We start from the raw sequence: 14415 nt of genomic DNA, 5'->3' as shown, positions 1-14415 counted from the left end.
ATAAATCACAAAGGTTCTATACCGACGGAATTATGGTGTTACTAGAAAACTGGCGGGTTATCAAACAAGATGATGCATATCTGGTTCCATAATGTTGCTTTTAAATCACAATAAATGTATTCCCAATTTTCACCTCCAAGGGCTCAATACTTTTTAGACAGCTTGAGTGCAATTGATGATTCGTTTGGAAGTTTTTCCGGGAAACACTGCAGATCATGAGCTTCTTTGCACGTCCACCACACATAAACACGGCCCGTTGTTTGAAATAAGGTGTACAATGACTCATTCGACCATATTACACTTCTCCAGTTATCAGCGGTCCATGTTGCTTACTCGCAGCAATATTGGTGTCGTGTTAAATCGCTATGGTCCCCCTTGAGCGGTTTCGCCGGTGCACTCCAATCTTCTATGTTCATGTCATGTTACTTCCGGTGGACTGTGATTGTCGATACAGACTGTAGGAATTGCTGCTTGAGTTTCTCCGTGACTCGCACGACGGCTCTTAGTGACAATTCGTTTTAATGCTTAGTGAGGCCTGTTACTAAGGGTTTCCTTCCGACCACTATTCCTCCTCGTTGATGTGGTATTGTAGGCGGTCATCACTTTGAACACACCCCTCACGACACACCCAACACACTTCCCGCTTTCATAACGTTCGCACCGCATAGCCGAGAGCCAACAATCTTTAGAAATCAGAGAGGTCACCCATCTGCTCAGTTCACTGCACTGCCGTTCTGCCACTTCTCACAAAGTACGGAGTTTGCCCTAACACATCATTATCAATAGCCCGGCACTGTGGTCTACGCCTGACTGTTGCTAATCCGTTCCCAGCCCAGTTATATGATATATTTCCAACGGCCTACAGAGCAATAATTTCTCCTAAATTGGAATATTGTTCACCTATCTGGACAATGGTAGCTCCTACAAACTTATCTCGGCTAAATTCAGTTCTAAACTTCTTCCTGGCAGTAGTACGTTTCAGTGTACCTCGCACACGTGCGATGACAAAGCACAAACTGATAGGAATACAACACTAAATGTTCAACTACCTGACACTCGTCAGAAAATCAGTCATCTCAAATATTTCTACAAACTCACACATGGCGAACCCAAATCCGAAACGTTACTCTCAGAATTCCATTCAGACAAACACGTAACACACATCTGTTTTATATAGTCCGACCTACACTGTCAATAGTTCAAAGATCTCTGTTCTATAGGGTTCCTAAGTTATACAGTGAAATATCACATACACCCGTAGATTTATTTAATTCTGAGGCTGCATATAACTCTGCACTACATCATTTTAATAGATAAATTCTAGCCAGCTATTGTCAACATTTCTGTTTATTACTTAGATGTTGTATTATTATTATATGTTATCATCTCTCAGATTTGTTTGATATTGTAGTGTAAACTGGCGTTTAGATTTATCTGGAATTATGTTCGTAAATAAATAAATAAGACTCCAGGTGTTTCCATTAAATGAATAAAATGGATTAGCATGATTTTCCAATAATGATTGAAGTAAGAGATTAAATATTGTTCATTTTTGTTGTTCGTTATTTTTGTACTTTTAGAGTGTAGTATTTATTTTGGTTAACATCTCTGCAAGTGTCAAGCAAAACTCAAAATTCCCTCCGGTTGAGTGATGAAGTGATACTCATTGCCGTAAATTGTGTTACTATTTTACACGTGGATACATCTACATATTTATAATTCAATGAAAAACAGTTAACAGTTAATGAAGTGAAATCCAATAATCTGATTACAAAGTTTAAATTTGCAATTGTTTTCTTGAGTTTCCGACTAGATCTGAAAAAAAAAAAAAAAAAACTTGTCACAGTTTGTCCGTAATACACCCTCCTTAGTAACTTTTTTTTTTAGTTTTCCCCACTTGCTGTATTACCTGGAAATCACATCTACAAGGAAAACTTCCTATAGATCCTATATCTTCGAAAACAAATGATAACATTGCATTGATCATATTTAATAATTACAATATTAATGCCTAAATTTCGTTGTTCAAATACTGAGTGGTTAAATATACAACAGAGTGTTGAAATTTTACGCTCTTTACATGTAAGTTGTTGTAACTATGTTTTTCCACAACCAGTCATACTTTGTTCGGTGGCTTTAAAACTGAGTAAAATTAAGAGAAATGTGAAAAAAAAAAGAAAGAAAGAAACACCTGGCGTAACGGCCCATTTTTGAGGCTAAGCCTGCTCCAGCGCCATCTCCTAGCGGCTGGCTAAACTACGCCAAGCCTAGCGGCAAGCACGTGGTTAGTGCGTTGCGACGCCGTGTCGCATCAGGAGCTTTCTAGACCTAGTGGCCGTCACGTCTAGTTTTCACATGACTCCTCAGTTTGCCTCATGACACTGGCTGGACGTCGGAAATTGGAAATTGGAAAGCACCGGCCGAGAATCGAACGCGGGACCACGTGGACATGAGTCCAACGCTCTAACCACTGGTCCACTGTTCCCTGAAATGTCAGCAAATACAACAAATAAATTCAACTTTTCCCTGATGCATTTTCTAGGAATACACTTTGTTGGCAATGCCTTGTACCTGTCCATGATATTTTATTTTTTTTTTTAATACAAAGAACAAAATAGGGTATGCATATTAGAGATATGAACGTATTCTAAACAGTTCCGTTTTGACTTGTTGTATAATAAAAAATGAGAATGAATTCCTACAACAGATTCTTTTTGCTTTGTTTATGATTTAGAAATAGTAATTTATTGTAAACAACAGATTTAAGTTTGTTTTATGTATTAGAAATAAGCTTTTGTCAAGAACATTTTAATTTATTTCGTCGTGTATTAAAAATGAGGACCTTTTTAAGCAACGAATTTTGTTTCGTTTTCTTGTGGGTAATGAATTAGAAACGTATTCTAAACAAAATATTCCATTTTGTTTTTGTGTGTTGGTAATATGAACTACAGAAAAGAACACGTTTCATTTGTTTCGTCATGTTCATGTATCCAAAGTGAGAATGTTTTTCTAAACAATGAATTTTGTTTCGTTGTCTTGTAGGTAACTTGAAGCCTTCTAAATCTCAATCTCAGCTAAACAACACAGCTAGGCAAAACTGGATAAACAACGGTTCATATCCTGGTGGAGAAGAAGACGGTAGTAACAACAAGATTCAGCTTAACAGAGTTAACAGTCGCAAAGACTTAAGTCCCCTTATTACAAAGCTTGAATCGGAAAATGACACAAGCGGTAAAATGGAAAACGGAATTGTTAAGAAGTCACCGTGGAAAGTTCCTGCTGGTACAGAAAATGGCGAACAAAGAAGTGATAATGTCAGCGACAGGATAGCTTCCTTGCAGAAGGAACAGGATAAAGATATTTCTGGAGAGCGTAAAATGTTACAACTACAGAGACAAAATACAGTCAAGGATCTGACACAGAAACTGGCAAGTCAAAATATCCTACACAGTCCAGTGGAAGATAAACTAGTTCGAATCGGTGATATGAGTGGTATTGTTTCTAAAGCTAAAGAAGGTTTAGCCAGATCCAAGTCAAGGGTAGATCTCAAAACATCGGAAGTCACCAATAAAGTAGTTGAACAAAAGAAATCCGAGAACGAACTACACTGGGAAGAATTAGTGAACTCTTTAACTAGGCCTCTGACATTATGTGATCTTGATTTCACAGACTTAAAAAGCGATGATGAAATTGATATACTATCACCTTGTATTGCTACGAATGGCGGGCCTCCACCCCCTCCACCTCTAGTACCTATTGCGCCAGCAATGCCTCCACGCCCAGGGGGCATAGGCCCACCACCACCACCACCTGTAAATAAATTTGGTAGCAGCATGGCGCCTCCAATGCCGCCTACGAATATTTCTAGTCCTCCAGTATTTGGTGTGAATTTGCGCCATAGAAATTCCTTAACAAATTCTACCACAACTACTACTAATAGTGAGGAATCCAAAGCTTTCAAGAAAACTAAGAAGACTGTCAAACTGTTTTGGAAAGAGGTCCGAGACGATCCTATTATTTTAGCCAAATTACAGAAGACCGGAATGATCTGGGATGAGTTAAAGGCTGTTCCCGTTGATACACAGAAGTTAGAACATCTCTTTGAATCTCGAGCCAAAGATATTATTACTAAGGTATGTGAGACTTCATACTTTATATGATTAAAAAATAAAAATAAAAAAAGAAGTATAAATTACAAATTAAGATCTTGTTCCTTCATTGTATTGGCAATTTTCTCAGACTACTTTTAATACATACCTCTTTAGAGACAATTACAAAACTTAAGATTACAAACAAAATGCTATCAAAACCTATTTAAACGTAACAGAAGGAAACGTTTCACAACGATAAAGAGCTATAGCAGCCAGATAGCGCACTTTAAAGTGATGATGTGTGGCCAGTATATTCACTTCGAATACCATTATTTCTTCCTTTCTAGATCGAGTTTTGCGCCTCTTATTTCAATTTTACTGTTCCAGTTGCCTCACAATGCTGGGGCAATAACGAAAACTCTATGTGCGAATAGGAACGAGGAGTTACATAAAAAATACGAGAGAAAAGTGTAGAATATCTCTTTTCTGAAACGAGTCTATGTGAGACAGAATCTACTCCTTAAAGAGGGGTCCGAACCATGACTTTGGTTTCAATATGATGCACGTATCTCCATCCCCAATCGCGATTAAACCCGAAAACATGCGTCTTAGCTACTTAGCTACGTTACAGAATTATGATGCTCATAAACATCTTTTAATTTTAAACATGTTTACAACTTTTACCATTATACTTTGAATTGAAAATATTCGTTCTTATTTTAGTTTATTTCTAGTAAAGTAATTTTAACCTCTAGCTCCTAAAGTAACTAAAAAAGTAATCTTACTTTTTTTAAAAGAAATGTTTCGACTTACTAACTTAACGCTATAACCTAAAAGGAAACTACTGCCATATAGCAATTAATAAGCATAATTACTGAAATTCTAATGCTTGAGGGAAAGTTTTCGAAGTTTTAAATGGAAATCCATTCAGAAAACGACCATTAGGAAGACTTAGGCGCATATGGGAGGACAATATTAAGATGGATTTCGCAGAAATAGGAATACAAAATAGAAACTGGATCCAGTTGGCTAAGGATAGAAGTCAATGGAGAGCTTTTGTGAACGCGGCATTGAACCTCCAGGTTCCTTAGGACATAGAATTAGTTAGTTATTGAAATTCACATTTAAAACAATAAATAAATAAATAAATAAATAATAATAATAATGTAATGAGGAGTGCAAGTCTGGCAATACAGATTAGGGAGAAATATTTTCTAGGCCAGCAAGTTAATTCTAATAACAGATCTTAATTTGTAATTATATATATTTATATTTTTTTTTCAGTTCTTCAAAATGTGCTATGTTTGGTTATAATTGGAACTATTTCATTATTTTTAGTAGCACCAAGAAAATTATTTTGAATCAGAAACAACTAAGTTGATGATTGAAATTCGGAAATACTTTCACGTTGTACACATAAACCAGAACAAAATTTTAACAGCAACCCTAAAAATATATATACTTTATGTAGATAATAGATGTAAAAATATTATATAAAGAAAATGTAAGTCACACGCACGATCTTTAGGAATTAAAATACCTACAGGCTACACTTTAAATTAAGTGAATACACATCTCTTGAAAAGAAAATACTTTCGTTTATTTCGTTGCTAAACTGTGCTTTTGAAATTGTATTTGAAAGGAAAGTATTGGTAATTAGCAGTGGCGTATTTAGGAGAGCTATCGGCCTCAGGCCCCCTCTCACAATTAGTTTTTTTAGTTTTACGCATTTCACATACAACGATAACCCTTCTAACCATTTCTAAGAATTTCATTGACTTTCCATTTTTTTGTGCTCTTTGTTCAGAAATAATAGTGTATTTGTCAAATTTCATTCCATGTAAGAACTGCGTTCTTTTCTTCTTTCTTTCGTCCATTCAATTTTTCTGCTTCTTTTTCTTAGTTGTTACTCTCTTTCCTTTCTCCTATCTTACTTTCGACCGTTGTTGTGATTCAAGTTGGCCATCGTCAGTAACACCAAAACTAAGAGGAGCTGATCTACGGATATCAACATAACGGGGCTTTAGTTGTTATTGTAAAGGAATACTTATGCCCTTTAGTTATACAGAAAAGTAAATGTTTGAATTAATAAAAGTTAAAATGGGGGCATAAGTAGCCCGGGAAATTAGGTAGACCAAGAGGGTGCTATCATTTTCTTCTATGAGTAGAATAAAAAGTTAGATTCACTGCTAAATTTGTGTATCATATCACATAAGATTCACCAATCTGCAATTCTTGCCATTAAAACTTCAATTTATGCATAAATTAAAATACATTTAATTCTCAAACTCAGGTGAGCAATTACCCACGCGTGCTTCACCGTGTTGTGCATAGGCCCCCGAAACAAAATCCTAAATACACCACTGATAATTACTATTATTAAGACAACAGTCATTTCTGGAGTAACAATGTTGCGTAAAATACTGCTACTAACGTGTTCCGTAGTCTCACAATTTCTGTATGCCACTTTAGGAATACGGGGTAACATTATAACCCTTGATAGTCATACATTTAAGTATTCTGGCTCATTCTGAGCACAAGAACAAACCCACATTTTCATGTTTTGTGCTAATAACTTCGAGGCAAATAAAAATTCAAAGTTCAAAATAAATGGTAATCAAGCTTGTAGTGTTCAGTATAATAATTGCGGCTAATTTCGAAAATTTGAGCTGGTGCCTTTTAAAGTATTAATAAGCATGAATTAATAGGACAATTCTTTTTTTTAAACATATTGGTGTTGAAATTTTGCAGAAGATTTACTACATTAGGTAGAAGGTTTTCGAAAATATTAGATCATTTGTAATACCTGAATTTTCCCACTCCATCCGTATTTAACAATTTCGTAGAAGACAACAGCGCGAAGTTGGCGAAATGATCAGCTGTAACTATAACACTGAACACTACAAGGTTTGTGGTGATTTAAGTTGAATAATACGTGTCCTGCGTTCAGTTATCGGTTAGCAAGATTAAATGAAGTATTTCATTTTCCAAGTGGTTATGAGAGCATTATTTGTGAAAGCTGTACTTACGTGGAGTATACTTTTGTACTGGGACTAAAATGTTATACAGTTCAACATAGGTCATGAAGTTTCAGACTGTCTAAATAACTTAGAAGAGAATTTTTATTTATTTTGACTGTCTGATCGGATAACTAAGGTCTGAAATATTGATGTACTTATTCAATAAATTTATACAGGGCCGATTATAGGTTTCTAGTACATGCATAGTGTTGTTTACGCAAATGAACTCACAAATTGTGAGAGTAAACTTCATGTGAGGCGTAAGGTGGCAGTAATTCTTTACTACTTTGATTCAGAAGAATCCTGTGTTTAGAAATTGTGTCAAACATACAGGAAAGCACTAATTACCCTTCTTGAATTCCCTTTTAGACATCAATGAGCACACGTTACTTTCCACACCTTACATCATTGATAGTGTTATAAGGTATTTCCGATTTCATCAACACACAAATTTTATACTATAGATAATCAAAATGGCATAGTTCATAACCAAACTGCACTTCGACATTATATGTGTATTTTTTTTTAAATATATATATTTCGTGATAACTTGAGTCAGTTCCCTCTTTTTCTAACAGAAAAATAACTGGGCTTGTCTATGTGGGAGTCTTAATAGAAATACAGCTCACTCACTATTTAAAAAAAAAAATGTGGTTTCACTAGTAAATGTTGTGCTTTATTAACAGTTGGGAAGGTGCATATATGTTATACAGGGCACTATTTCACATTTAGAAGCAGCTTTTTACTAAAAAAAAATGAACTTACTAAGCAGTAACCTTAAAAGTGATGTGCTTTCAAAACAAAATGTAACCTGCATGATTTAATTAATTGTTCAAAAATCTGCACTTGTGTTTTTTTTTTCTTGTGCTGTAAGACTTAATTTTTAAGTCATTTTTTTCCACTGATTTTTAATGAAATATTTTTGATCACTTTGTGTTTTAAACATAAAACATGCACAATCAAAGTATTTTCTCATTTTTTTTTCACGTATTATCTTGTATTTTAATAAATATAACAGGAATTAAAGTTAATGACATTCGAGTAAAATTATATATTCATATACAGTGCATAATGCTTACAAGTTACATAACTAGGCATTGCATAAAGTGCTTGTTTTTGTTTCAAAAGTTTTATAATTGTTACTGAAAAAAGTCAAAGCTAGTAGTTTGACAGTACATAGCAGTTAAATAATGTTACTTGAGCTCTTGAGACTTAGTGCACGGGAAACTCGTTGAAAAGTAACTTTAAACAATATCATGCTGTTTAGAATTTCGTTGGATTATAATTTAAAATAAGAAGTGGGAACGATGTAGATTTGATAGACGACGACATAAAGTCAGGGCAAGAAATCCCAGGTATAAGAAAATCAATTTCGAATTGAATATTGTAAATACGAGGGGGAATCCGAAAATAAGTTTCCCTTCTCGTTTTCCCCAGGAAAACGAACAGCAAATGGGGGAAGCGATACAGCGGTTGAACGCGCAATACAGCTATACACAAGTGGGTATCGTTCACCCGCAATCCTGAAGATGGTGCCGTCGCAGCACCTGCGCGAAGTTCTACTCACAGTGTTTTGGGACGCCCAAGGGGTGTTGTTGCTGGACTTCTTGGAGGTTGGAACCATCACCGCTGTGCGGTACTGTCACACCCTGTCGAAATTGAAGGAGGCGATTCGGAACAAGCGGTTTGGCCTTCTCACATCTGGTGTCTGTTGTTGGATGACAATGCGAGACCACACTCAGGGACAGCAATGCAAAATCATATTGCAACTCGTGGGTTGTAGCGTCTTGCCAATCCGCCATACAGTCCTGATCTCGCACCCAGTGACTTCTATCTGTTTTCGGCTTTGAAGAAGAGACTCAGCTGCAGTCGCTTTGAAAGCAATGCTGAAGCCAAAGAATGTCTTGTTCTGTATGCAGAACTCTGAATTTTTCCTAGAAGAGTTTTTGAAGCTTATAGACCGGTATGACAGATGTCTCAATGTACGTAGTATTTATGCAGAAGAATGAAGGTACGTTGGATCTTTAATGTCACATGCTATTTGTGGTCTTGCATCCCCACCTCTGTCCACAGTCGCCTGGGGAAACTTATTTTCGGACTCCCCCTCGTATATATAAAACAAAATATATGATCTCAAGATGAGATAATATTTACGAAAACATAGTAATTAATTAAAGTAATGTAGAGGAAGTGATAGAGTACTAAGGGAATAGTGGGTGCGTAGAACCGTAGTATAAAGGCCCTGGTAAACAAGACTTTTGGGTGGACCAAAAAGAACGTCGGAGGATCATATCAAGCAATATTTTAGGGAAGCCTATAGGATTGTATACGCTCATGATCGAGCCCGAAGAGGAGCTGGTTTTGTATGCGGTGATGAACCTTCATGTTGTCTAGATCGATAAGTTACTTAATATAAACTACATAATAGGAGGGCCATTCGGAAAGTGATCTCTGATTGGTTAAAAAAAACACCAAAGTAAATAAGAAGAATTTATTATATACATCTGAAAACTACTTATTTGCTCTATTTTTCAACATAGTTTCCATAAACATTCAACCACTTATCATATCTCTGCACTAGCTTAGAAATTCCATCAGCATAAAAATCCCTAGTCTGTGCCTTGAGTCAGCCTGTAATCCCATGTTTCAGCTCCTCATCATCACCAAAAAGCTGAGATCCAAGCCTCTTCTTCATATGCATGAAGAGATGATAATCGTTGGGTGCCAAATCTGAATTTTCTGGATTCCCATCAATTTTCTGAACGATTTCATCAGTGACCACTAATGGCTGCCACCCCTTTCTTCCTCATGAATGCTTGTTAATCCACTTTTAAATGAGCGAACCCATTCACGAACAACTCCTTTACTCATTACACTTGGTCCATACACGCCACAAACTTCCCAATAAATAGCTGCTGCCGTAAGAAAACGTATAACAGCTCGCACTTGACGGGATTTTCTATTGCAACACACATGTTAAGACGCTTCACAAGTGCAACTAGTGATCAGACAACCTTCACTCTAGCACTGCTGGATGCAGACTGATCTATCACGCACGTGCGTGCAAAGATGGTAGCGCTGCCCACACCCCTACTTCACGCTCAGTAACCAATCAGAAGTTACTTTCCGAACGCGCCTCGTAAATATAACTTGGTAACAATGAGTTAAATCTACAGTTGAAACCAATAACACTGGATCGTATAAAACGACTTGAATGCAACTTTCTGCAGATAAAAGAGAAGTGGAGTTTTTTACACAAGGAATACTATAAAATAATACAATACATTAATCCATTTGAAAAACATTAACAAGACATATAATATTTGATTAGCTTAAAATTACTTAGAAAAACAGAATACAAGTAATGAAAACATTATGTGAATGTAAACTTGTCCATCAAAAAGCAATTAACGTAGTATATTTGCTATCTTTGTTAAATTTCATCGTGTGTATGTCATCTGTACAATTTTATTTCTAATTAAAATTCAGTCTACCGTTGTAACCGTTCTTTGGATACTCCTCTGAATCAGTCTCGTAATTACTTAGAGTATTGGTATGCTTGTTAAATCGTTATTATTAATCATGGAGTGTTATTAACGTTAAATAGTTACATAAAGCCTTTCTTTCAAGAAAGTTGTTAACAGACTCCAAGGAAGTTCTAAAGAGCAGAAAATAATTCATTACTATCAACCCCTTGCTTAACAGTGACAGAGCCCTAGTATATAATAACAGATTTCGTAAAATAATCAAGGTTAAACGTAATCAGACATACGATTAATATACAAATGTATTTGTAATGCATTGTAATACACTATTTGTAACGCATTGTAGAGGGAGAGCAATTTATACTATATTCACAGAATTGATTTGATATGGGCTTTGAATACAGTGAATCCTGTCTACGTTGGCTATCATCGGTTCCATGGAAAAGTAGCCACTTAGACAGATGGCCTACAGAAAATAAGTGTGATTGGTATATTTTAGAATAGGATTTCTAAAAAAGAAAAATGGACATCTATGTACATGCACATCTACCTTTTAATAGTACATGTACCACTTGATTTAAAACTTTAATTAGCAATGGCACGACAACTACTTTCAAATAATGTATATAGAATAATCATAATAGTTCATATCTCAAAACCTCCGCTCCTTTTGACAAACTATGAGAAGCCAATAGTTGACAATTGAGATGGTTAGCTTTTAATGTTGAGAATTTTCCAGAATTACTAAAGCTCCCCACTGATGGAAGGAGCCGATATAGCTAATGGTTTTACCAAAACAGACAGGGTAAACAAATATATACAACCATTTCCTGAATTCCTGTGCATGCTTTTTCTTATTCACATCTTCCTTCACCACCCCTTTATCAGGGTACTGTTCTGATCATTGACCTCCAAGAACAAATCTTGGGAATCCATGCTCCTTTGTCTCCAGTCATAAATACAGAACATCTACCTCTCATATGAGAATATAAAAGAGTTAAGAAAAATGAAACGGTATATTGCGTGGCCAAGATATGCAGGTAAATTTATCATCATAGGGTAAACATTGCTTCAATGCGACCAACTTCCAAGATAGTCATATGGCAACATACAGAGTAATAAGTAACGAATATCTTATGAGAAGATGCAGGCTCAAGATGAAACAGGTCAAGATGACCAGGTGGCCAAGTTGACAGGTTTTGCGGTACTATAACCAAATATATACTTCTAAGGCAATCACTATATTAATTCGAACAATAGTCCAAAGAACGGTTATAACATTAGATTTACAAGTCTGAAGGTCGTTGTGCATAATATGAAAAGAAACAAGTTTTTACAGTGACAAATGCGCATTTTGTGTCCATGTTTGGAACATTAATCGTGGTCCATAAGCTTGTGCTAAGAAATTCCTTGTGTATGATTGAGGTTAAATTTGTACTGTATAGAAAATTATAGCTTACAACTAGTTTCATTAAAAGATCATCTTTTTCACTATTAAATTTGCTATAGAGAAATCGAGCAAATGCAGAACTGTGTTTGGGAAGTAACACCATATTAGCAAACTGAAGTTTATAAATTAATCTGGAGCTTCTTAACATAAGTTCGTTAAGAAATCTATTTTGTATTATTTTACTTTTTTTTTTAACGTGAATCATATGTCAATAAGAGTAAGACGTATTTTATTATGGGACTTATGTTTAAGGTAACACATGAAGAGTTATTAAATTGTTTTCTGAATCTTCAGTGTCTGAAGATATGGTAGTAATTTCTATAAATTCAAATGAGTAACTATAATTGACAGTTATCATAGGCGGCGCCAGGATTTTGGTAATGTGGATGCAGGCTAGGATGGGACAACACATCTTAACATTGTTGCCAGAACGCTTGCACTATTAAGCCACAGGATCTCAAAAATAATCCCTAAGTTTTACTGAAGAAAAAAAAACCTAGAAGAACACTATATGATAGTAAGTAGCTTATGAGAGACTGAAGTAGTCACTCAAATATATCCAAACATAGGAAACAAGAAATATACGAAATTGAAAAGATTATTGTAGGAAATCTGATAATCGAAGTTAATGTGGGTGCAGCTGCACCTACTGCACCCATTGTGGTACCGCCAATGACAGTTATGTAAAAGGCCTATCCGGTTGCAATGATGTGAACAGACTTTGGGAAAGATGGCTGAAATTCAACTTAAATATAGAAGAGACTACGTAGGTTGTATATTCCAATAGCAAGTTGTCCTAAAATGGATGGAACATAGTCAAGAAAGCATGAAACGTTAACAGTAATGTCAATGGAAAATAAATGAAAAATATATAATTCCTCTATTTATCTCAAAAACCAAAACAGGGAAATGGCTGAAATTCAGTTCAAATGTAGAATAGTCTATGTAGATTCTACATTCAGAAAATAAATTGTCCTATAATTAATGGAACATAGTAAATACATGAACATAAAAATCAATGGAATATCCATGAAAGAAATGAATCGTCCACATATCTCAAAAACTATAATACGTAAGGAGATGGCTAATTGAAAGCTTATTGCAAAGACATAATAAAGAACTTAAAACGATATGTAGCACATAAGGTAAATATGGTTATAACATCGTCAAAAATCACGTTGTTTGTGTAAAATCAATAATAATGAAAAAAGTGTATGCATCTTGTACGAATTACCCAGGGCACCCCACGTGGAGGTTACGTGCTTGAAATATTTCACATCTGGATTTCGAATCTCCAGACTCAATTTTGGCACCGAACGTGACTTTTGACCTGATCACGTGACACAGGCTGGTCCTTATGACAAACTGAATAGGCCCTTAACATAATTTTTCCTTTTTTTTGTTAGCAGTTTTTAATATAATTAATTAAAATAACATTCTTGTAGCATCATGTAACTGAAGGACCTATATTCGCTGAACCATAAATTAAGACACCTTACAAACAAGAATCTATTCTATTTGAAGCGTCTCACTCATCAACGAAGAACATAGATTAACTTGAAAATCGTAATATAAACGAAAATGAATGTTATGAATAGCTTGCACGTGAATCTAAAATGATTAAGAGTTATAGCTTTTAAGATCCGTAGTAACAGTTCTTAATTAAACATTGCCAGTACAAGAAGTTTGAAGAAGCAGTTGTAGCGGCTTCGGTATAATTGCATTGTATTGCTTCTAAACGCAAGGTTTGGCGTATCTTCCTTCTTTAGAGTCTCTAAAATTCTCTTTGCTTCTTTGTATGACTGCTACATTCCTTCCTTTTTAAAAGTTATAGTAGGCTCATGCTTTTCTTTGGCTGTGGGGACATTGGTGGACTGGTTTTAAAGCATTTAACATATCAATATTTATGATATCTATCGTAGTAATATTTGAGAGTCAGAAATATTGCCGTTGGTGGATTAATTGAAATAATATTCAATCCTTTTTTATTTTTTTTACATATATACATTCTGCATATCTTGCTATTGTTTTTTTTTTTTTTTTAATTGAAGACAATTGGAAATTACGTCAAATGGGAATAAATACGAGGAGAGTCCAGAAGTTAGCTTTCCCACGCGTCCCATAGTTAGGAAACCGTTTGTTGCCCAAAGCGACTAGTCCGCGTAAGAGAGTAAGGTCCTAGCATTGCGCATGAGCCAGCGGAACTTTCCTAGTGGTCTCAATAGTTGCGTGGCAGTGGTTGAAGATGGACGTTCCTATTCCAGCTTCCGCCGCTTGTCAAGTGCGAGAGGTGATAAAGTTTTTGAATTCAGAGGCCATAGCGCCGATTGAAATCCGTCGTCAGCTGTGCCAGGTTTATGGGTCTAATG

General features: G+C 35.5%; 1 protein-coding gene across 3 annotated transcripts in view; it reads left to right on the top strand.

The window, feature by feature from the left end:
- The window catches only part of Fhos (Formin homology 2 domain containing), a 792187-nt gene that overhangs the window by 678385 nt on the left and 99387 nt on the right, over nt 1–14415 (top strand). For all 3 annotated transcript variants that reach the window (XM_081744509.1, XM_081744508.1, XM_081744510.1), the window contains one exon: nt 3043–4133. In XM_081744509.1, coding sequence (XP_081600635.1) covers nt 3043–4133 — 1091 coding nt within the window. The remainder of the gene's footprint in view (nt 1–3042; nt 4134–14415) is intronic.

This window comes from Thermobia domestica, chromosome 17 (assembly GCF_964235325.1).
Source record: "Thermobia domestica chromosome 17, izTheDome1.hap1.1, whole genome shotgun sequence".
In the NCBI taxonomy this organism is placed as follows: Eukaryota; Metazoa; Arthropoda; class Insecta; order Zygentoma; family Lepismatidae; genus Thermobia; species Thermobia domestica.
This window is presented reverse-complemented; position numbering and strand designations above follow the sequence as displayed.